General features: G+C 46.4%; 2 protein-coding genes across 7 annotated transcripts in view; one reads left to right on the plus strand and one right to left on the minus strand.

The window, feature by feature from the left end:
- LOC119176390 (uncharacterized) overlaps positions 1 to 24067 on the minus strand; it is a 213774-nt gene that overhangs the window by 102901 nt on the left and 86806 nt on the right. For 4 of the 6 annotated variants that reach the window (XM_075877571.1, XM_075877575.1, XM_075877572.1 and 1 more), the window contains one exon: positions 6963 to 7016. The exons of 1 other annotated variant lie outside the window; for it this stretch is intronic. In XM_075877571.1, the coding sequence (XP_075733686.1) occupies positions 6963 to 7016 (54 nt within the window). Of the gene's footprint in view, positions 1 to 6467; positions 7017 to 24067 lie in introns of those variants that run through there. One more of the 6 variants, XM_075877576.1, reaches the window with a different exon arrangement.
- LOC142775731 (uncharacterized) lies at positions 3726 to 11701 on the plus strand. The gene is made up of 2 exons (XM_075877578.1): positions 3726 to 4198; positions 10555 to 11701. The coding sequence occupies exon 2, from the start codon at positions 10845 to 10847 to the stop codon at positions 11550 to 11552; it is 708 nt and encodes a 235-aa protein (XP_075733693.1). The 5' UTR covers positions 3726 to 4198; positions 10555 to 10844; the 3' UTR covers positions 11553 to 11701.

Genomic DNA, 24067 nt, shown 5'->3' on the forward strand with positions numbered 1-24067 from the left:
ATCGAAACAAGCGTCTGCGGGAAACATACCCCGATATTACTTTTCGTCTTCCGGCTAAAATCAGCCGAATACATGCTAATATACTGCACCAGATTTGCCTGGGCGTCGCCTTCACTCGTCACTTCACCCACCTAATCGGCCGTGCGAACAGCCCGAATTGTGAGAGCTGCCAATTGCGCGAAGCTTTAACTCACATATTTTGTGACTGCCCATTATACGTGGCGCAAAGAAAAAATGCTAACTTCAACGTTGGCGAACATCGGACGAACGTCACTGAGTGAAAGCTGCGGTCTAAATTTGCATAGAAGTAAGGCGACAACCGGGATTACGGCACCTCCGTTGACGGTGGCAGGGAACCCCCACTCCTTCCTTTCAAGGATGACTTTGTTGTTGCAATGGCCTATATAACGCTTTGCATATAAGACCGTTCACAACGCCTCCAAGACAATGAAAATAGGACATGGTTCCTACTGCTGCTAAGTGGTTATGACATAGAAAAGAAGAGAAAAGTGCCACCCGTAACTGTTTATCTTCACGATGACACCTCAACCGGTCGGCACGGGGATGAGTAGTGGAATTAAAAGGGTATAGATAAGGAAAAGAAGAAAGAAAGAAGAAAAAAAATTCCTTCAATCTGTCTCACGAGTGCAGATCCTGCATGGCTTCTACAAAAGGTGAGCGAATAAATACGTGCTAAAGGGATCGAGAAAATATCGCTGCTAAAACGACAATACAGAACGCCGGCAGCCATACACGTACTAAGTTACTAGGTGCTGTCAGCCCAACTGAGTAGACGCAGATCGCGTGTGGCAAATACGAGGATCACTTGCGTGTACTCGCAGGTAGCGTAGAGTTCCGCGTTGCTCGATAGTCAAAGCGTCAATACAAGTGTACTCTATATATACTTAGGCTGGCGTCCCTTAGTTTATTTATTTATTCATTTTGAATACCACAAAGGCCCCAGCTGGGGCATTACATGAGGGATGGGTATAAGTTACAGAATAAAAAAAAAGTGATTCGAGGGCAATCTTGAATTGATGCGGGTCGGAGTGGTGCACGGTAGTTGCAGGCAGACAATTCCAGTCCGGTGTGGTTGTCACAAAAAAGGAGCGAAGATGTGCGGTACTTTGGGCTGGTGGACGATACACTGCGCTTGAAAGGTTTGTGTGGCTTGATGAGCGATGGACTTGCAGAATGGCTGGAACTTAATGCGTATATGGCTGTCGGTGGTTCGGCGCTGTCGTTTTCGAAGTAATCTTTTTACGATCCCTTCAAGGATATCTTGGTAGAACTCAAGAAGGAGTAATGGGCCGGGCATGTAGCGCGTAGGCAAGATAACCGCTGGTCATTATGAGTAACTGACTGGATTCCAAGAGAAGGGTAGTGCGAGAGCGGGGGGGGGGGGGGATAAACAGAAAGCTATGTGCGCAGACTGTATACTTCGGTAGTGCATATAGCGGCAAGTGAGAAGTGATGGTGATATAAGTGGGGATTTTCATGTCGCTAGACCCAGACTCTCGAATGTCCTGCTTTCCAAGTTCATTGCAAAAGTTCGAAATGTGTCTGAAAGGCACTCATCAACTATAGTCGCAGCGAAAACGGGAGATGTTTTTGGCGGTGCGTTCCTCAGGAGACAAACAGTATTTATTTATTACAGCGAAAGCTGCTATGAGATCAGAACACGGGTCACGTGCGGCGTCATAGTTGTCTGCCGCCGATGCCGGTGTCCGTACCGTAACCAATATCGCAAGAAATAAGAGAAAAAAACTCAGTAAATGAAAAAAAAAGCATTGGGCACACAAACAAATTCCAACCCGGGTCCGCTGCGTGTCAGCCCAGTATTCTAACACTGTGCCACACCGTTTTTTTTCTTTTTTCAATGCTGAGTTACGCCGTTTTGTTAAAAAAAACATTGTCTAAGCCACGCTGGTAGTTTGAAATCGCTTCTAAACTGGCCTTAGGCAGGCTTGATGTCGGGTGAAGAAATCGCGTTAGCACGAGTAATGAAGCGTTTTAGAACACCAAAGGAACAACCGGGCATCACACAAAGCGGATTGCGTAACGAGGGGGTCGTCAAATGCTCTACCCACAAGAAAACTTGTTCTTGATAATTTATTAACTGCGGCGCATACACACGGCAAGCATAATTCTTCATCGTCGTCAGCCGTTGCATAAAGAAATTGCACAGAATTGTTAGCAAGTGTGTAGCTGATACCACGCTTCTCCGAAGAATGACGAAGGAATAGCATAGTGAATGCGGGCCTTCTACACACAAAAATATGATTATTTATGGCGTTGTGGGTACCTGGAAAGTGTGCTTGTAGCAGTTACCCAAAGGCTGTGTTCCAATTCTTAGACAGCACGTAGACAGTCTATGCAGACTGCTTAGAAGACAGCACCGAGCCCTTGCTGTTCAAGAATTGGAACACGTCTGGACGGCTTTTACGCGATGGTGCGCCACCTCGCGTCGAGAAAAAATTAAAATAAACAAACGTAACAGTTGTCTTTTCTGCCCTATTTCGTGTTGAAAGCAAAAACAAATAACCGTTACTCATATTGAGCGTCTGGGGAAGCGTCTGCTTGTGTGCAGACGACCATTCCGGCAGGATCCGATCTATCTGAGTGATTCGCTGAACCGCCATCTTGTTTAGACAGCAAAGTAGCCTGCATCTTATCTGTCCACGATGTGGTCTTCTCTGAGCTGTCAACTTTGCCGGCTACATGAGTATTGGAATGGGACTCAAAATGGCCGCCGTTAATTTAGCTGTCTATTTAGCCGTCTATGGTGAGTATTGGAACACACCCAAAGAGTGTTTAGAAAAGGCTCTCAACGGCCGTTCTTCTAGCTTTCGCTGCGACTGTACTGCGTGTTCCACGCAGGCCTGGCATTAAAAAAAATTATCGATTCAGCAATACTGCTGATCTCATAATAGATGATTGCAGGAGGAACACACGTTAAAGTGTCACATAAGAAGACAAATAAAATACAACAAAATGAAAATTGAATAATAAACTGAAAAGTAGTTTAGACAAGACTACCTTGAGACTGCTGCCCTAACTATACAATAGTGTCCACAGAGAGCCACAGCAGCTTGAACAGTAACTGAAAAGAAGGAAAATATTTTGCAAGATGATGCACATTTGCAAATACGTACATATAAAACGTGAGAGGGAGAGAAAAAAGAAGAGACCCATTCAGCTGCAGCCAATGCATTTAGGTGCACTTCATGCATTACAATATAATCTCGTATACCCATTCATAGAGACCGAAAAAATAAATGCACACAAATGAAAGCCCATACTTCACTAGCCAAAGAAACCACCGGCGAAGAAGCCGGGACAGTGCAGTAAATTTTCGATCACTGCATATGGTACCTAAAAAAATCGCTCCAATATTACGGCGTGTCGATAATATGCCTGGATATTAACGAATTGATCGTCTATAGCAATCGCGAAACGTGTTCTGTCGCGATTTTTAATTTTATATGCTTAATTTGTGTTACTGTCCGTTGTTCCTAGTGCGGTATCGCTGTCTTTCGCTGGCGTCAGCAAGCAAGACGATCAGACAACAGGTGAGGGCTTCGATGACGCTGCATCGGCGCATATCAGTTCATCGCACATTTTCGTCGTACGCACACCGCGCAACTATCATTTGCGTGTCGGGCCAGCAGATTGCGCTGACAGTGGGCAGGACACATTAGCTGCCTTAGCCATTGCACTCCACTGAATCCGCCAACTGGCCAGCGCATTACTGAAGGCAGAATGTCCTGAATTTTTATCTTTTAATAACAAGCATTTACTTCCGGGTGACAGCAGTCTCCTTCAGTTTCTTTCGGTGCGCTTCAATGTTTGCTGCAGCCAGTCGACCTACAAAATCACCAGCTAGCCCAGAAACAAGCCAATTTGGTGACTGCGCCAGCTCTCACACTGGGAATAAGGATTTAATTGCTCTCCACGTGATGGCTAAGGCCCTTGAGCAGTGGATGGGAGTTAATTGAAACGCATACCAGACTAATCTGCGTTGCTTCTCAGGGTTAAACATCTCAAAACCTAAAAAAAGGTCCTAAAGACGTCAGTGAAGTCTCCCGAAATGTGATATGAAGCCATGGAACCACACGAACGCGTTCTGCGAGAGGTGGCTGACTGGCGCGCCTTCGGAACCACCCAGTTCACACGCACACATTTGGCAACCAGATCGGTAAGTAACTTTGAAATGGTTCTCTTCGATACTCTAACTGAGGCTAGTGCCATGTTCCTTGTGTTGCATGCCGTGACAATAGTCTGATGTCAAAGGAGCCATTTTAATGATACCATGAATATGAATACGTTGCAAAAATATACCGAATGTTTCTCTGTGACAGATGGCACAAAATTATCTCCACGTGCTTCACTGGCATTCATGTTAATCCTGACTTGTAAATTCTTTAAAATTTCCGGAGTAAGGATAACGCAAGATAGTGTTTTTTTCGTGAAAGATAATCGAATGCTATTGCCTTACGTGCAGCGGTACGTTATGACCATGTGCCATGCTTAATTTCTTTTGTCAAGCTTCCTGCATTGGCGACATTGAAGGGGATGGTTAAACAACGTTTTGCCCGTCACCGACATCCTGATCGCAGTGGATCGGCACCAGAAGATGACGCGCTATCGATGTCGCAGCACGCCAACATTCCTTATGCGCACGTGACGTTACACCACGCATGGTACCACAACACCACACGTGATACCACACGCCTTTACACGGCGCTAGGTGCACGAGCAATGCTCGTGCCATATATCGAACCCGCCCACGTGACTTTGTGGATGGTGCGCGAATGCTTAGGCATACATAGACCCCTTTGGGAAATTTCACATATTTTTATATTGCTATAGTAATCATGCGGGCACTCCACGAGCATTTCTGGCTTCGCCGTGAGGTTCCACGTAAAGGCCGAATACCACACGTCGAATATGTCCTCCGTGCGAGAGAAACCTTGCGAGGACAGCCGAATGAAGGAGCAACTTTATTTGTCCTTTGTTGAAAGAAAGGGGGCCGAGGATCGCGACTCAAGCGGTGTCTTTCGTTGCGCGGCAAGGGACGGGGGGGGGGGGGGGGGGGGGTTTACGGCAACTGCTAACTTCGACGGGCGCAGCGTGGTAGCGCGTGCCCGGTCTTGATAGAGATCACTAGGCGGCACGCGCATTCTGCTGACAACGCTCAGCTTGCGTTGAAGCGATAAGCAGCGTGAAGCTCGCTTTGCTAACGGCAGCGGCCACGTATACGTTAGTGCTCTGTTGCATTTCTTCAGCCTTGCGGCTAAACTGTCACTTTTATTTCGTCGTTATTTTGTTTCCTTCTCGGTAAAACGAGTTACGAGATTGTTCAAAAGCGCTTCTTCAGTTGCTCGCTTTCGCAAGCCCACGTAAGTGCCATCGATCAAAGAAAAAGAGAGAGAAAGAGAAAGAAAGAAAGAAAGAAAGAAAGAAAGAAAGAAAGAAAGAAAGAAAAAGAATACGTGGCCCAAGGGCCAACTGTAGTTCTTCGAAAAACAATTGCTTAGGCTCCTGAGAGTTTATCTCACCTCGGAAATTGATTTTTTTAGCCATGGCATGTTAAGTTTACACGGAAATTTATAAGAAAGTCAGTGCACTGCGTGATAAAAATTTATAGGACGTGCTGTACGATAGCAATGACGAATCGTATAAAAAATGTTAGCACAGAATCAAATGAATAAATAATATTGCTTGCAAATGACACTCTATCACTAGTTCTCTGATTGCCTTGTGCAATGTTCCTTTTCAGTTTTTTTCCTGCACACGGCTTTCTTTTGAGCGTTTCTTGCCATGGCGGTCATCTGACAATGGGTTAGCGTGTACTGCTGCTTTTGCTCAAAGAATTTAGTAACATTAACTTTGGCATCACAAAGCCAATCAGTGCTTTTCATTATTTCTTACACGTGGTTGTATGATGCAGCTCGAAGGAAATGCCACGATTTGTGTAGCTCGGACGAATGACTTCTGCAGCACCGGTAACGTCTCCTATTAACACAGCACTGAGCATGAAGGTCCTCGCGGCAAAAATGCGATGATGTCCTTTTCACGCATCACCCTGTCTACTCCTGATTGATTGATATGTGGGGTTAACGTCCCAAAACCACCATATGATTATGAGAGACACAGTAGTGAACAAATCCGGAAATTTCGACCATCTGGGGTTCTTTAACGTGCGCCGCAATCTGAGTACACGGGCCTACAACATTTCCGCCTCCATCGGAAATGCAGCCGCCCCAGCCGGGATTTGATCCCGCGACCTATGGGTCAGCAGCCAAGTACCTTAGCCACTAGACCACCATGGCGGGGCAAAAATTTCACGTAACTTGGGAATCGATGTTATGTGGATGTAAGGTAACTGCGTTGTAATTTTTTTATTGTGCGAAACGTCATGAAGTGGCGCTAATTATATATACAAATGCACGCACACACACTCGTTGAACAGCCGCATATGGTTTATTATATAACCAGTTTAATTTTGTGTAACGATGCCAACAGCAACACCCAGAGGCGGTATGCTGATATGAAGCGCTGGTGCTGGCTAGGATGTTAGCCCTAGATAGTGCTACATAAATTAACTTAGCCGGATCACGCTTAACTACAATGGACGTTAACTCGACAGGATGGCTGTACCATAGGGGTACATATGTAATGTTTATAATATTGGATAGCCGGCACTGCAACTGCAATTGACGTTTCACGAAAATTACAGTGTCTATTTGAAAAGTAGTTCCAAGACTAGGTAGGGCTCTGTGATAAAATACTCGGTTGCGATACAGAATGCTCGGGTTTGATTCCTGCTAGGGCCCTGACATTTATTCTTCGCATTCGTCCAGTCAACGGTGCAGATGTCCACTATACTTTAACGCTCACATGTTAAATTTACCCATGTCTGTTCTCGGCTTCCCAGAGTCAAATCAACTGTCAACCACCTGTGTCACGTGCCCAGCTGCAGGTTTGTGCCGAAGAGCCTGTAGCCAGAGTGCCTGCAGTGCGCAAAAAAATGCTTCGCATATAAAAAGCTGACATCAGGAGCGTTCACACAACATATTCAAAGAATAAAAATCGGGCTGGCAGCAGCAATCAAGCCCAACCCTTCGTTGTGGCACTAAAGCAAAGGTCGGCAAAACATGTGGAGTTCACTCCCATAAATACATGTTTCACTTAGGGTTCACTAGAACTCAAGACTCGCCAAAATTTACCTGAGCCTGTCTCACTCAGATTCACATACATGAAAATTTTCAACCTGATTCACTCAGGCTCAAGCTCATCAAAACATTGTCCACCCGGACTAGCTGAGACTCATGGCTCGATCTTGGTCCGAATGAGTTCAAGTGAGTGGACTCATGAGTCGAAACGTTAGCCTAGAATTACCTTTCTCGATTCCTGTGTCAATGCTCTTTAAAGGGACATTAAATGCAACTATTAAGTAGAAGTTGATAATAAAGTGCTTATTTCGAAATGAAATGACGTTTCAGTAGTCCAGGTCGGGGTAGCGTACTTCAGATAACCTGCCTCAAGCAGAACGTCTCACGTCGCTGTTGCCGTGCACAACGTTGCCAGGCTTAACTGCGCGGCCGCCGACACTGTAGCAGCAGAATGAAAGCAGCGGGAGCCACGGCTGATGCAACGGCCATTGACGTTGTCTCTGATATGGTAGACGTGCTTGGTTCAACTTGGCCCCTCTTGATGGCACGCCCTGTCAGTTTAACCAGGTTAAGATTGAACTTTTGAACCACTCGCGTCATTCTTCATAAGAACGTCCGGCTGTACTTTTTTTTTTCATGAATCCAACAGAAACCAAAGGGCAGCGTATTATGTCTCTTGATGCACGGAATGTTCTTTATTTAGTGCAGTTAGTTCGATTACTAGTGGTTAATTCTAGGCTATAACTCTCACGTCATCGAGATCATTTTGCGAATGTCTTACTGTGTCGCATGTGTTCTCGTGCATTTACCTTAATTTCTCGGTGATTATGGCACTGCTGCTGATAATATTGTCGTTTTAGACGCTGTCATACATTGATTTCCTCATATAAATATGCATTTGACTTTAGTGTCCCTTCAACACCGACATCTCACGTAATCGCTCACTTTCGTGGCACCTTTTGATGTAATACCTCCGAACACGAGTTGTGACTGCTCGCAAACCAGAAAGCTCACTTTTGTTGAACTTGATGCAACATGAGATACATTTGTTCGAGAGTTTTCCTTAAAAATTTAAAATGAGGAGGTCAAGACACCCCCTTACGTAATACACGCCTCTGATCGATAAATATTTGAATGTCTGTAAAATGCCACTGCTTTAGAATACGTGTCAGTCGACATGAGTACAAACGCGAATCCATATACAGCTGATAGTTGGCTGAAGATGAGCAGATATGAATATAGGTCGGCTAAAATTGTAGAACTCAGACTAACTCAAGAAATACGTATTGCCCATCGGACTCAATCAAACTCAGGCTCACCAAAAGTTTCGTGAGCCGAACTCACTCTGGCTTTTAATTTTTTTGCAGTCTGTGATATAATAATTGCACGAACACTGCAGGCGCATTTTCGCCGTCATTGTCACCATCATGTTCTCTAACAGTGCCATATATAGATATCGCGGCCCCGTCCTGCGTCTCAGAAGCTATATATGATCGAGTGAATGGGTGCGAGGGTGCCGGCGATCGTGCTCGAGCAGAAAAAAAAAACAAAAACGCACCGACCATTTTTCGTTGTGTAAAAGTTATATAGATATACGAGGAGAATAGGCAAGGGGTGCTGCGTGCCGTGGGCAGTGGATGCGTACTTTCAACGACTTTGCGTTGTCAACCGCAAACACGCGCATGTTTCGTTCGAGGAAAAAAAACAGATGGCTCGATAACCTCTTAAAGGGATCTGCTCTCATTGAAAAGTTTGCGTTGAAACCACGCACGGTAAAAAAAAAAAGGCACTTTGGTCATTGCAGAGCGCCACGTATGTTTCCTAAAGAAGTGATCTTTACACTTCGTATAACCTGAGTCCTTGAAGCACTGAATGACTTTGGTATACCAACCCAATCTGTTGCTATCATATTCGCTGCCCACAATGGATGTCGGCAGGATTTTGTCTTGGGGTGTGCAAACTGGATTCATCGCTCTAGAGTAGGGAGAGTCCGCTGGAGTTACTTATGTCCCTTTTGAATCCCCTGCTGACGCCCATGCTGCACATTTATTTGTCTCTTTCTCGCCCTTTCTATCTTTCTTTTCACGTTAGTTAATTAATTTGTTCTACTCATTCTATTTCTCGTTTACTCTTTCTATCGGGCTATCTGATTTCTATCTTCTATTGCCAGGAGGGCAGTCGAAGCCAGACCTCCAACCTTAGAGTGATACAGGCCGTCGCTTGGAACACTCTTTCGAAATAAACGTTTATTTCTCTCTCTCTCTCTCCCCGTGCTCGTTTTTCTTCCTCTCTTTTTACCGATTGACGCAAAAACTTTGGTCTGTCTGTCTATCTGTATATTTGTCTGTTTGTCCGCATTAAATGGTACCCTAAACGACTCCAAAGTGACCAAACAATACTCCAAACAACTGACCCCATCCGCAGCGCCCACCAATATTGCTCAAGATTCAGCCGTCATGCTTGTGCGATTGACAATTAAAAGGCAATTATTGCGTATATCTGAGGCACCACAACAACACGTCAATATTCTGTATGTGTGTCGCTTACTAGAAAAGGCAGACATAACTAATTCTAAGGACCGTAGCGTTTATCACGTTGCGCTGACCATGCAACGCTTGCACGAAAAGGCAAGTGTTTCGAACGCGTTGCTAAGACGACACAGTCATGGCACCTAACTGTCGCATTGCGTTCTACACCTTATCAGCTTCGAGACGGGTGCGCAGGGTGCGCGTGCTTTGTTTTCCAAGAAGACTGCCAGATAGCGTTCATGTCTCACGTTGGACGTCACTTGATGCGCTCGTTTGCCTCCGCTGCACGCTCGAGGCACTCTAACGCAGCACCTCCAGAATACGATTCACGAATTTTCTTGTGCAGAACTTTAACAAAACGTTTTGTTCACTCTCTCCCGACGCAAAATTATCGCCTTTTAACGACATTTGATGATGATGATAATGATCCTTGATACTCTGGCGCACACCCACAAAGGGGGATTTGACGACATTTGCAGTGTAACAATTAGAGACGGGCCAATTTTTTCTTTCTCCTTTCTTCCTAGTCGACTGTAGTGGTGCAGCGCTTAATGTTATTACAATATATTTACGCTCCAGGATTACCAAATACCCTGGAATAATCAAGTTCAACTCGTTGACCAGCACTAAATACAGTTCATGAAAAATACCACAGATTTTGTTAAGTAAACTTGTCTATGTTTTATTCAAATTGTCCGCAGCGCTGTGGATTAGCAAAATGCAATCAATTATTGTCATTTCAACAGAACTTGAGTGCGGTGCCTCTTTAGTAAGGGCACATGCTATAGAGATTTCCGTGAGAATAATATTTTTTATCAAAATTTAAAAATTTGTATTTCCCAATAAAGGCAGCGCCGGTTTAATCACCGATCCCCCTCAATGGGTACGAGCCAGGACATATAGGAACAAGCAAGCAAGAAAGATGAAATACATGCACGCGGTGCACGAGAACCAAACGGGGCCTCAATCAGTGGCAGGGGCTCAGACCAGCTGGCTGCACGCTCCCCGCTCTCGTCGCTGTTCCACCAAAGCCGTCGTCTCCCGACTCCGCTTGCCGGCGAGCTCCAAGGCAGAGGAGAGCGGCGGGCTCCTCACGTTCGACGACTGAGGCGAGAACGAGTCCCGGAGCGACGACGCCATGGTGAAGAAAGCGGTGGAGCCCAACGGCGTTCCGCCAAAGGTCGGGCGAGCGAAGCGTCAGGCTGCCCCTGACCAGAATGCCGCTGGTCCTTCGAACGAGGCTGCAGCGACCAAGCGTCCACGCGGCCGACCGCCAAAGACCTCGTCGGAGGGGCCGCTTGCACCGACCCCCATTGCACCCACGCCAGCTAGGAAGTTGCGCAAGGCCACGGAGGTGACACAGCCCGAAGCAAAAAACCCTTCTGCCAGCAAGGAAGGGGCAGGAAAAGCCCCGAGAATCACCCGTGCGAAGCGCTCTCGAAGCTCCTCCTCAAAAAGCCCTAACGACACGGCAAGCGAGGCGCCAAAGCATCGCCGATCCAAGAAGGTGAGCCGGAGTCGGTCCACACACTCATCGCGTAGTCTTCATATCAGGCATGGTCGTAAAGCCCGAGGCCGTAGAAGCTCTTCTGCATCGTCGGAAGCAAGCCACCCACGGAAGAGGCGCACCAGGAGTCACCGCCATGTCAGCTCCATTGCATCTTCTTCGACCACGATCCGGCGCTCGAAGCGCAACAAGAAGCGACGACACACCCGTAGTCGCTCGTCCTCGAGACACGGAGGGAGACACGGAAAGGCACGGAGTGCCCCGAGCAGCCGGTCGTCGTCTGTGCGCGGGAGGCGCACTAGGACGGGCAAGATATCCAAGGATGGGAAGAAAAAGTAGGCGAAGCCATCAGGACTGATCTAGCAGAGCCACGCTAAATAATTAATTGGCATTTCGCTTTCTTTTTTCTCAAAAAAGTGGCGAGGTTTAAAGGACCTCTTCTGCAAGGCACAATATTGTGCAATAAAATTCATTTTGTTGCCCTTGTATTGCTCAATTATTGTCTGAAATATGCTGTACGAGTGGCAGATCTAGACGGAGGGAGGCCGGGCAGATTAAGTGTCGCCCCTCCCCCTTCCCCTATCCATCTTCATTCCATGTCGCCTACGTCCTTGTCAGGTTTCATGTGGATGTTTCCTCGGCTACCACTTCTCAAATCGCAGTGCATAGTAGCAGAGTGGTTAGAGCCGTCGCTTCCAGTGCTGGAGGCATTGAATTCGATTCCCAGTGCTGCCGGAGACCCACTATTTCTAAATGCTAAGTATTTTACGTACCGGAACCACTTTAGCATGTCTATCTGCACATCTGGTTATTTATCTATAAAGCCGCCTACTTATGGGTGCTGCCATCCTCACCCCGTTAACTTGTGGTAAACAAAAATTAGCATGGGAGGGAAGGATGGGTTGACGAATATGGCTCACTGGTGTTAGGTACGGCACTTGCGCCGAAAAGGGGAGCGAAGTTCCGGGTACTGCGAACGAGTCGCTGATGTGCTCCTTGCCTGCGGAAAGCCGTTCCAGTCCGGGCATTGAGACCGCCATGTTTTGTCCAAGCGAGGCGTCGTGCCGCCACGACGGCGTAGGCCGTATTGTGCGAGGACGACAAGAGTTTATGCAGTGTCGAAATCTTCCTTGAAAGGGTTAGTGGCGGCAGCCGCGAATTGCCAACGCCACGGACGCTTCGAGCTTAATTGAAGCGGCCCTTTTGATGTATGCGGCCGTGAGCTGGAGAACCCTCGCACAGCGGCACACACACTACGAGGAACTGCCACTTTGGTGACACATGGCACTGCAGTGACATCGCCTCAATATTGGACGTTCACGTGGGCCACGCATGCTCGTCACACTCATGGGTTGTGTGTGATCTGTGATTCTACAGTGTAGTTTGGTGCCCTTTCCCTCTTCCAAGGATGTGGGGAAACGGGACTATTTAAAATCAGCCCTCGCGGGCTGCTATGTGGGCCATTTCGCTGCAGTGCATTCTCGAGGCATTGCTTTTGAGTGTTGTTTCTTCTCGTTGTAGAGCTTTCGAGGAGATCATCACGATGTAGGACGACATCTTCGTCTGGAAGATCGTCATATGTGGCGACAAACGCTTTCCTGTAAGTATAGTAAAATAAACCTCTGTAAATTTCTCCTTGGGAAGGCGCCTCCTTCCTGCACGATGGGCTAAACGGATCCGGTGGCGGCGGCCAGCTACATAGGACGAGACCCGCCGGACCCGAGCGGCAACGACTGGTAGCAGAGGTGGTATGCTGTCAGACCCCAGGCCTAACACTGGTCACAACATGCATGATGTCATAATCCCGTCGCGTACAACGCCACAATCTTTCCGCCAGATATGCCTCATAAGTTGAACAATCACTGTCTTTGACCTGTGTTCAAGCATTGCATGTCACCCTCGTGTTTTTGAATACCGATACGTTTTACGCGCCTTAGAATGTGGAGTATGGGCCCCTATTCAGCCACGTAACATTCTCATAGTTTGCATCTCCCACATGTCACTGAAAAGCTCACATGATTGCTATTTTAATGAACTTTTTCCTGGTCCTTGCCCCAATATAAAACCACATGGTATCAAAACCATATCTGCTAGACACACTTGTGGCACATAAACCTGTATACCATGCATAGGCGAGTACGACTCAAGTGATAGAAAATTGATATGCTGGCAATGTTACTTGGGTCCCTTTTGAAACCCCTGCCGACGCCCTGCTGCCCATTTCTTTTTCTCTTTCGCGCCTTTCCTTTCTTTTCACGTTAGTTATTTCTTTGTTCTACTCGTTCTATTTTTCGCTTACTCTTTCCATCAGACTATCTGATTTCTATCTTCGACTGCCAAGAGGGCAGTCGAAGCCTCACCTCCCATCTTAGAGTGATAAAGGCCAGCGCTCGGAACACTGTTTCGAAATAGACGTTTATTTCTCTCAAGCTCTCTCTCTCTCCCCCCGTGCTGTTCTTTTTTCCTGTCTTTTTACCGATCGACGCAAAAACTTTGGTCTGCCTGTCTATCTGTACTTTTGTCTGTTTGTCCACGAGTAACGGTACCCTAAACCGCTCCTAAGTGACCAAACAATACTCCAAACGACTGAACCCATCCGCAGCACCCACCAATATTGCTCAATATTCAGCGTTCATACTCGTGTGATTGTCAATTAAAAAGCAATTATTGCGCATATCTGACCCACCATAAAACACGTCAATATTCTGTATGTGTGTCTCTTACTAGAAAAGGCATTCATAACTAATTTTAAGGACCGTAGCGTTTATCACGTTGCGCTGATCATGCAACGCTTGCACGAAAAGGCAAGTGTTTCCAACGCTTTGCTAAGACGACACAGTCACGGCACCTAACCGTCGCATTGCGTTCTACACCTTATCAGCGCCGAGGCGAGGGCGCAAAGCGTGCGTGCTTCGTTTGCCAAGAAGACTGCCAGATAGTGCTCATGTATCACGGGACTTGATGCGCTCGTTCGCCTGCGCTGCACGATCGAGGCACTCTAACGCAGCACCTACAGAATAACATTCACTATTTTTCTTGTGCAGAACTTCAAATAAACGTTTTGTTACTCTCTCCCGACGCAACACTATCGTCTTTCAACAACATTTGCAGTGTAACATTTACATACGGGTCAATTTTTCTTTCTCCTTTCTTCCTAGTGGACCGAAGGTGTGGAGCGCTTATTGTTATTACAATATAGTTACGCTCCAGGATTACCAAATGCCCTGGAATAATCAAGTTTAACGCGTTGAACAGCAATAAATACAGTTCATAAATAAATAACACTAATTTTCTTAAGTAAACTTGTCTATGTTTTATTCAAATTGTCACCAGCGCTTTGGATTAGCAAAATGCAATAATTTATAGTCATTTTAACGAAACTTGAGTGCGGTGTCTCTTTCGTAAGAGCACATGCTATAAAGATTCCCATGAGAATATTATTTTTGATCAAAATTTAAAAATTTGTATTTCCCAATAAAATCAGTGCCGGTTTAATGGCCAATCCCCCTCAATGGGTACAAGCCAGGACATATAGGAACGAGCAAGCAAGAAAGATGAAATACTTGCACGCGGTGCACGAGAACCAAACAGGGCTTCAATCAGTGAAGGAGGAGAATCAGGAGAAGAGGAGTGCATGCGCCAAGCTCTGATTACCTCTCGCAGGTCCGAGAAGGCTGTCACCGGCTGCGAGCTTTCGATTGCACGTCCGGTGAGAGGGGAATGGCCACACTTACGACATTTGGCTTTTTATTAGCGGTAGAATTTATTTTTGCTGATTTTTCAGGAGCCATCAATGCCGGTCTCTGGTCCCGGCCAGGCTCGCCCTGGTCGGCCTGTCACCCTCCTGAATCGGTACCACTGGAGTGTTTTCTCAAGAACGGCGTAAGCAGTTTGCCTGTCGCGCTTGTGTTCACTAATGGTGGAGCCATTTGGTTGAGTGAAACGGAGGTGTTTCAAGAAGAACTTCGCAACATAAGCGGTCACTTTCTGGACATCTCAGAGTTGATGCGTTTCGGCAAGACTGGCGTACTATGCAGGTCTTCAAATATTCAATGCCTAACCGACTTACTTGCCGCCACGAGATTAGCGTTCATTGCGGTTCGCGCTTTTATCCCCCCTCATCTAGCTTGCGTGAAGGACATTGTTCGTGGTGTTCCAACTTACATTAGTCCTGAAGCATTCTTAAAGATGGTCTCTCCGGCTGGCGTGATGTCTGTCTACAGATGCACCAGACCTGTAGGAGATACGCGAGTCCCTACTGAAAGAGTCATCGGTACCTTTGCCGGTCTCCCACGGCCCTCTGAGCTGAAGGCTTGGCCTTATCTATTCCGTGTATAGGTATTGACACCTCGCCCATTGCAATGCCGTAACTGCTGGCGATTTTGACATAGCGCTAATGCTTGCAGGTCCTCATTGAGATGTGGGAATCGCGGTTGGGCACATGCCGCATCAAATATTCAGGTAGACAACTGCAGGTGTTGCCTATGTAATGGAGCACACACAGCCACAGACAATAGCTGCCCTGCTCGAGAACGTGAAACACAAACTTTAGATATAATGGAGAAACGCTGTTGTTCTTGGTCTGGGGCAACATCCTTCAATAAAGAGCGCGAAGTGGGGTACGCTGCTGCTACGTCATGCCAATGTGGGTCCATTGAAGCGACGGTCGCTTCCGCAGTGTCAGCAGCGATAGATAAGGTCATGCCGATGACTATAGAACGGCTTTTCAACACCTTTGCTGAAGGTCTGACTGAGATGCTCACCGCCAGGTTAAACAGCCTTATTCTCTCCTTCACTGCACGCCCTGTCATGGTCCAAGGTGAAGCTGAGCATCTCGACAATGAGCAAAATAATCGGTGTCAAGAAGATGTTCCCCCAGAAACGCTCGTCAGCTCTCAGTCACCGACCACTGTGGGGCCCAGTGGGTCGTTTAGTGACATGAGGCGTGGTAATATCATTCATAAACGACGCAGTGCTGCATTGTCTCCAACCAGTTTGCCAAAGTTGAAACCTAAAAAAGTTACTACTGATAGCAACAACGAGCATGACGTTTTGCTTTCTGCAGTCGAGTCAACTATATTAAGTCCATCATAGCACCTGTAAAAGTTCTCCAGCGGAATATTCGTTCCGTATATTCCACTTACATAGATCCCATATATCTGATACAGAAAACAAATCCTAATAGAATATTACGTCAGAGTCTTGGCTTTAAGTAAATCAAACATTTACTCTGAAATATTTTCGAACTTTTAGACTGGATCAGCCAGGTAGGGGAGGTGGAATATTGGCCCTAATATCTTCAAAAATGTATCATCATGTTACTCTAACTTTTGAACATATTTGTTTGGATAGGAAACTGTTAGGAATAGATTGTTTCTTACCTGACTCTAACAGGATTAGAGTGATTAATGCGTACTTTCCGAATGGAGTAAGACGCACAGATCACCTAGATTGTGTTATCAAGAATTCTTCGACAAATTCAATTTTAGTGGCAGGGGATTTTAATTCGCACGCCACTTCTTGGGGGCTTAAAACAGATGGCTGTGGCAAAAGATTGTGGAATAGGTAGCAGGACAATAATTTTCGCTGTCATAACTCTGGAAAAGTTACCTTTCTACGCGGGATAAGCTCACCAACATTAGACCTAACTTTTTCGTGTGGCCAGTTTATAACTTCATCGTGGGAAACGTTTGATAATGGGACGAGTAGTGATCATGTACCGATTACCTATGAAACAATGTCACCACAACTCACCTCTGGTATCCGGCAACAACGGTTCACCAACTAAAAAAGTTATAAAACCGTTTTAAACTCCGCGCTTTCGTCATTGAGAGGACGTGTCGGACAGCAACGAGCTGCTTCAGTATAGCGAGTCTAAGTGACTCTGTTCAGCCGGCCGAGTTTTCTGTTAAGTACGGCAGCATACCGTTGAATTCAGTTTGGTGGAATGAAGATTGTACGCTTGCGTATAGGCGACGTAAAGATGCTTGGAAACGTTTACGCCACAACCATACTCCGAAAAATTGGGTTGACTATAAAATCCACGCAGAACTATTTAAGCGTACAGTTACTATAGCTAAAGATAAACACAAACCTTATTTACATTCGCGTTTATTAAAACCTGATAAAAGATCTGCCCTGTACAGGTTTCGACGGAACAAAAAATCGACGCCGGTACCAGCATATTCGCATTAGTAGTGCTGTCTCCTAAATACCCAACCGATTTGTTAGAGGGCATCGTGAAATGACTTGAAGTGCGTTTAACTTCGTCATGCTTGAGACCTATGACATTCAAAAGCTGAACTTCGGACTTTCAGGAAGTCACGATGGCGGAACTGGCAGATGTCATACTAACTGTAAATCAAGCGGCTCCCGGTCGAGATCAGATTACAAGCTCTATGATTAAATTGATATTTATTTCCCATCCCGATGAGCTTTTGAATATTGTTAACTGCTCTTTACAGCACACATGGATTCCAAGTGCATGAAAAATTGCATCGCTAATATTGTGTTGCTGCGAAAAAATCAAAGCCGTGGATATGTCCTGGATAACATTCGGCCAATTTCGCTTACTTCAAACTTAGTTAAAATAATTGAAAAATTCTTTATAGAAGGCTCAGTGAATTCATCGCTCGTCAGGTCATCATTTCACCAAGGCAAGTGGGATTTTGATAGGGGCGCTCTATATGGTCGGCTCATGTTATTTGGAAAGCCGAATTCGCCTTGCAAAAGTATCTGGTGAGCTTTCTGCATTAGTCACGTTAGATATTGCAAAAACCTACGATAGTGTGGAACACAGTACATTATTTGAAAATTAGTGGACTGTGAGGTGCCCAAGTACACTATATCTAGGGGTCAGGATTCTCTCTTTGAGAGACAATTATTTTGTTGCCATGAGGAAGTTACTTCTGCCTCATATAAGCTAACAAAAGGTGTTCCGCAAGAATCAGTTCTGTCACCTCTTTTATTTTATATCTTATTATCATCCATTCCCCTTCATATAAATGTTCCTCTTTACGTCTACGCCGATGATATTGCTTTTTCTCGTCATCCCGAGATATCAATAGTTTGAATCAAATATTACAGTCATATTTGAGTGAGCTTGAGGTATGGCTTGGCGGGCTGTCTCTTTCACTTAATGTTAGCAAATGCACTCTGCTTGTATTCCCTCTATACGCTTCAGTATTTCTTTCACTGCATTATCGAAATGATCTGATTCCACAATTAACAGCACTAAAATATCTTGGAATTGTTTACGTGGACAATTTAAATTGGCAGCAACAAATAGAATCAGACACCCGTAAAGCAGAAAGCGCCCTAGGATCGCTACGCCAGTTTTGCAATAAGAATTCAGGGATGCGCAGGAATACGTTACTTATGAGATACAAACTTTACGTACGCCATATTCTGGAGTTTGGTTGCGTTCTGTTTTCCGGAAGTGCCGAGTGCAAATTAAGACCTCTTATATTGCTAAAAAGGCAAGCTCTGCGGCAGTGTCTCGGGCTACCTAGGTGTGTAGCGAATAGCGTGCTTTATTTGGAAGCTTGATGCTAGATTTCATCAGCTTACTGTGCAAACATTTTTAAAACTCTTCGATCAGCCCCTCTTCTGATCACAGACAGTTTTCATCAAATATCCAGTTTCTTTCTTTAAACGCCCGTGGTGTCGTTATTATTGTCGAGACATTTTCGTCGAGTCTCTGTTATCTAATCTTCATGTTTCCCTCCAGCATTTAACTCCCCAAACCCTTCTCGGAGCCAGTTGACTTAATTTTCGCTGACCTTTTTTAAAAAAAATGCCAAGTTACTTCCAAAGCATGTTCTGGCGGGCCTCCTTCAAGACCATCTTAGTCATTTGCCCAATTACATAGTCATTTCGATGGACACAACGCAAAATCTTCAGAAGGCTGGGGTAGGTATTTTTTCTCATCAGCCTAATTGGTTATTTGCGCTCGGATTGCCTGACTTCACACCAATTTATCTCGCAGAATTCCTAGCTATTACATTGGCTCTTCGAAAAATAATTCTCAGCGATCAAAAGCTATTGTTATTTCGGATGTTCTGTTTGTATGTACACATCTAACGTCCGCAAAGCAGTCCCTTCTTCTCAGGATATTTAGATCTCTCATAGCACATAGCCTATCAGAAGTTCGTTTTATTTGGGTCCCAAGGCCTTCTGGAATTGTACTAAATGAAATTGCTGATTTGCTCGCTTCGGCATCTTTAAATTTCCCGGTGGTGCTAGATTTCCGTGAGAATATTATTTTTTTATCAAAATTTAAAAATTTGTATTTCCCGATTAAAATCAGCGCCTGTTTAATGGCCAATCCCCCTCAATGGGTACGAGCCAGTACATATAGGAACAAGCAAGCAAAAAAGATGAAATACTTGCACGCGGTGCACGAGAACCAAACGGGGCCTCAATCAGTGGCAGGGGCTCAGACCAGCTGGCTGCACGCTTCCCGCTCTGGCCGCTGTTCCACCAAAGCCGTAGTCTCCTGGCTCCCGCTTGCCGGCGAGCTCCAAGGCAGAGGAGAGCGGTGGGCTCTTCACGTTCGACGACTGAGGCGAGAACGAGTCCCGGAGCGACGACGCCATGGTGAACAAAGCGGCGGAGCCCAACGGCGTTCCGCAAAAGGTCGGACGAGCGAAGCGTCTGGCTGCCCCTGACCAGAATGCCGCTGGTCCTTCGAACGAGGCTGCAGCGACCAAGCGTCCACGTGGCCGACCGCCAAAGACCTCGTCGGAGGGGCCGCTTGCACCGACCCCCATTGCACCAACGCCAGCACGGAAGTTGCGCAAGGCCACGGAGGTGACGCAGCCCGAAGCAGAAAACCCTTCTGCCAGCAAGGAAGTGGCAGGAAAAACCCCAAGAATCACCCCTGCGAAGCGCTCTCGAAGCTCCTCCTCAAAAAGCCCTAACGACACGGCAAGCGAGGGGCCAAACCGTCGCCGATCCAAGAAGGTGAGCCGGAGTCGGTCGACACACTCATCGCGTAGTCGTCATATCAGGCACGCTCGTAAAGCCCGAGGCCGTAGAAGCTCTTCTGCATCGTCGGAAGCAAGCCACCCACGGAAGAGGCGCACCAGGAGTCACCGCCATGTCCGCTCCATTGCATCTTCTTCGACCACGATCCGGCGCTCGAAGCGCGACAAGAAGCGACGCCACACCCGTAGTCGCTCGTCCTCGAGACACGGAGGGCGACACAGAAAGGCACGGAGTGCCCCGAGCAGCCGGTCGTCGTCTGTGCGCGGGAGGCGCACTAGGACGGGCAAGCCATCCAAGAATGGGAAGAAAAAGTAGGCGAAGCCATCGGGACTGATCTAGCAGAGCCACGCTAAATAATTAATTGGCATTTCGTTTTCTTTTTTCTGAAAAAAGTGGCGAGGTTTAAAGGGCCTCTTCTGCAAGGCACAATATTGTGCAATAAAATTCATTTTGTTGCCCTTGTATTGCTCAATTATTGTCTGAAATATGCTGTACGAGCTGCAGATCTAGACGGAGGGAGGCCGGGCAGATTAAGTTTCACCCCTCCCCCTTCCCCTATCCATCTTCATTCCATGTCGCCTACCTCCTTGTCAGGTTTCATGTGGATGTTTCCTCGGCTACCACTTCCCAAACCGCAGTGCATAGTAGACGAGTGGTTAGAGCCGTCGCTTCCAGTGCTGGATGCATTGAATTCGATTCCCAGAGTTGCCGGAGACCCACTATTTCTAAATGCAAAGTATTTTACGTACCGGAACCACTTTAGCATGTCTATCTGCACATCTGGTTTCCTATCTATATAGCCGCCTACTTATGGATGCTGCCATTCTAACCCCGTTAACTTGTGGTAAACAAAAATTAGCATGGGAGGTTTGACGAATATGGCTCACTGGTGTTAGGTACGGCACTTGCGCGAAAAGGTGAGGGAAATTCCGGGTACTGCGAACGAGTCGCTGATGTGCTCCTTGCCTGCGGAAGGCCGTTCCAGCCCGGGCATTGAGACCACCATGTTTTGTCCAAGCGAGGCGTCGTGCCGCCACGACGGCGTATCGCTGTTGCTATCAGTAGTAACTTCTTTAGGTTTCGACTTTGGCAAACTGGTTGGAGATAATGGAGCACTGCGTCGTTTATGAATGATATTACCACGCCTCATGTCACTAAACGACCCACTGGGCCCCACAGTGGTCGGTGACTGAGTGCTGACGAGCGTTTCTGGGGGAACATCTTCTTGACACCGATTATTTTGTTCATTGTCGAGATGCTCAGCTTCACCCTTGACCGTGACCGTGTGTGCAGCGAAGGAGAGAATAAGGCTGTTTAACCTGGGGGTGAGCATTCAAGTCAGACCTTCAGCAAATTAAGGTGTTGAAAAGCTGTTCTATAGTCATCGGCATGACCTTATCTATCGCTGCTGACACTGCGGAAGCGACCGTCGCTTCAATGGACCCACATTGGCATGACGTAGCAGCAGCGTACCCCACTACGCGCTCTTTATTGAAGGATGTTGCCCCAGACCGAGAACAACAGCGTTTCTCCATTATATCTAAAATTTGTGTTTCATGTTCTCGAGCAGGGCAGCTATTGTCTGTGGCTGTGTGTGCTCCGTTACATAGGCAACACCTGCAGTTGTCTACCTGACAATTTGATGCGGCATGTGCCCAACCGCGATTCCCACATCTCAATGAGGACCTGCAAGCATTAGCGCTATGTCCAAATCGCCAGCAGTTACGGCATTGCAATGGGCGAGCTGTCAATACCTCTACACGGAATAGATAAGGCCAAGCCTTCAGCTCAGAGGGCCGTGGGAGACCGGCAAAGGTACCGATGACGCTTTCAGTAGGGACTCGCGTATCTCCTACAGGTCTGGTGCATCTGTAGACAGACATCACACCAGCTGGAGAGACCATCTTTAAGAATGCTTCAGGACTAATGTTAGTTGGAACACCACGAACAATGTCCTTCACGCAAGCTAGATGAGGGGGGATAAAAGCGCGAACAGCAATGAACGCTAATCTCGTGGCGGCAAGTAAGTCTGTTAAGCATTGAATATTTGAAGACCTGCATAGTACGCCAGTCTTGCCGAAACGCATCAACTCTGAGATGTCCAGAAAATGACCGCTTATGTTGCGAAGTTCTTCTTGAAACGCCTCCGTTTCACTCAACCAAATGGCTCCACCATTAGTGAACACAAGCGCGACAGGCAAACTGCTTACGCCGTTCTTGAGAAAACACTCCAGTGGTACCGATTCAGGAGGGTGACTGGCCGACCAAGGCGAGCCCTGGCCGGGACCAGAGACCGGCATTGATGGCTCCTGAAAAATCAGCAAAAAAATTCTACCGCTAATAAAAAACCAAATGTGATAAGTGTCGCCATTCCCCTCTCACCGGACGTGCAATCGAAAGCCCACAGCCGGTGGCAGCCTTCTCGGACCTGCGAGAGGTAATCAGAGCTTGGCGCATGCACTCCTCTTCTCCTGATTCTCCTCCTTCACTGATTGAAGCCCTGTTCGGTTCTCGTGCACAGCGTGCAAGTATTTCATCTTTCTTGCTTGCTCGTTCCTATATGTCCTGGCTTGTACCCATTGAGGGGGATTGACCATTAAACCGGCACTGCTTTTATTGGGAAATACAAATTTTTAAATTTTGATCAAAAATAATATACTCACGATAATCATAGCATGTGCCCTTACTAAAAAGACAGCGCACTCAAGTTCCGTTAAAATGACAATAAATTATTGCATTTTGCTAATATAGCATGTGCCCTTACTAAAAAGACAGCGCACTCAAGTTCCGTTAAAATGACAATAAATTATTGCATTTTGCTAATCCAAAGTGCTGGTGACAATTTGAATAAAACATAGACAAGTTTACTTAAGAAAATTAGTATTATTTAATTATGAACTGTATTTATTGCTGTTCAACGCGTTAAACTTGATAATTATTCCAGGGCATTTGGTAATCCCGGAGCGTAACTATATTGTAATAACAATAAGCGCTCCACACCTTCGGTCCACTAGAAGAAAGGAGAAAGAAAAATTGACCCGTATCTAAATGTTACACTGCAAATGTTGTTGAAAGACGATAGTGTTGCGTCGGGAGAGAGTAACAAAACGTTTATTTGAAGTTCTGCACAAGAAAAATAGTGAATGGTATTATGTAGGTGCTGCGTTAGTGCCTCGATCGTGCAGCGCAGGCGAACGAGCGCATCAAGTCACATCAGACGTGAAACATGAGCACTATCTGGCAGTCTTCTTGGCAAACGAAGCACGCACGCTTTGCGCCCTCGTCTCGGCGCTGATAAGGTGTAGAACGCAATGCGACGGTTAGGTGCCGTGACTGTGTCGTCTTAGCAAAGCGTTGGAAACACTTGCCTTTTCGTGCAAGCGTTGCATGATCAGTGCAACGTGATAAACGCTACGGTCCTTAAAATTAGTTATGAATGCGTTTTCTAGTAAGAGACACACATACAGAATATTGACGTGTTTTTATGGTGCCTCAAATATGCGCAATAATTGCTTTTTAATTGACAATCACACGAGTATGAACGCTGAATATTGAGCAATATTGGTGGGTGCTGCGGATGGCTTCAGTCGTTTGGAGTATTGTTTGGTCACTTAGGAGTGGTTTAGGGTACCGTTACTGGTGAACAGACAAATGTACAGATAGACAGGCAGACCAAAGTTTTAGCGTCGATCGGTAAAAAAACAGGAAAAAAACCAGCACGGCGAAAGAGAGAGACAGAGCGTGAGAGAAATAAACGTCTATTTCGAAACAGTGTTCCGAGCGATGGCCTGTATCACTCTAAGATGGGAGGTCAGGCTTTGACTGCCCTCTTGGCAGTCGAAGATAGAAATCAGATAGCCTAATAG

The sequence above is a fragment of the Rhipicephalus microplus genome, chromosome X (assembly GCF_043290135.1).
Source record: "Rhipicephalus microplus isolate Deutch F79 chromosome X, USDA_Rmic, whole genome shotgun sequence".
Classification (NCBI taxonomy): domain Eukaryota; kingdom Metazoa; phylum Arthropoda; class Arachnida; order Ixodida; family Ixodidae; genus Rhipicephalus; species Rhipicephalus microplus.

Excerpts from the sequence above, each read along its gene's own strand:
- LOC142775731 (XM_075877578.1), top strand. The coding sequence starts at position 10,845 with ATGGTGAAGAAAGCGGTGGAGCCCAACGGCGTTCCGCCAAAGGTCGGG.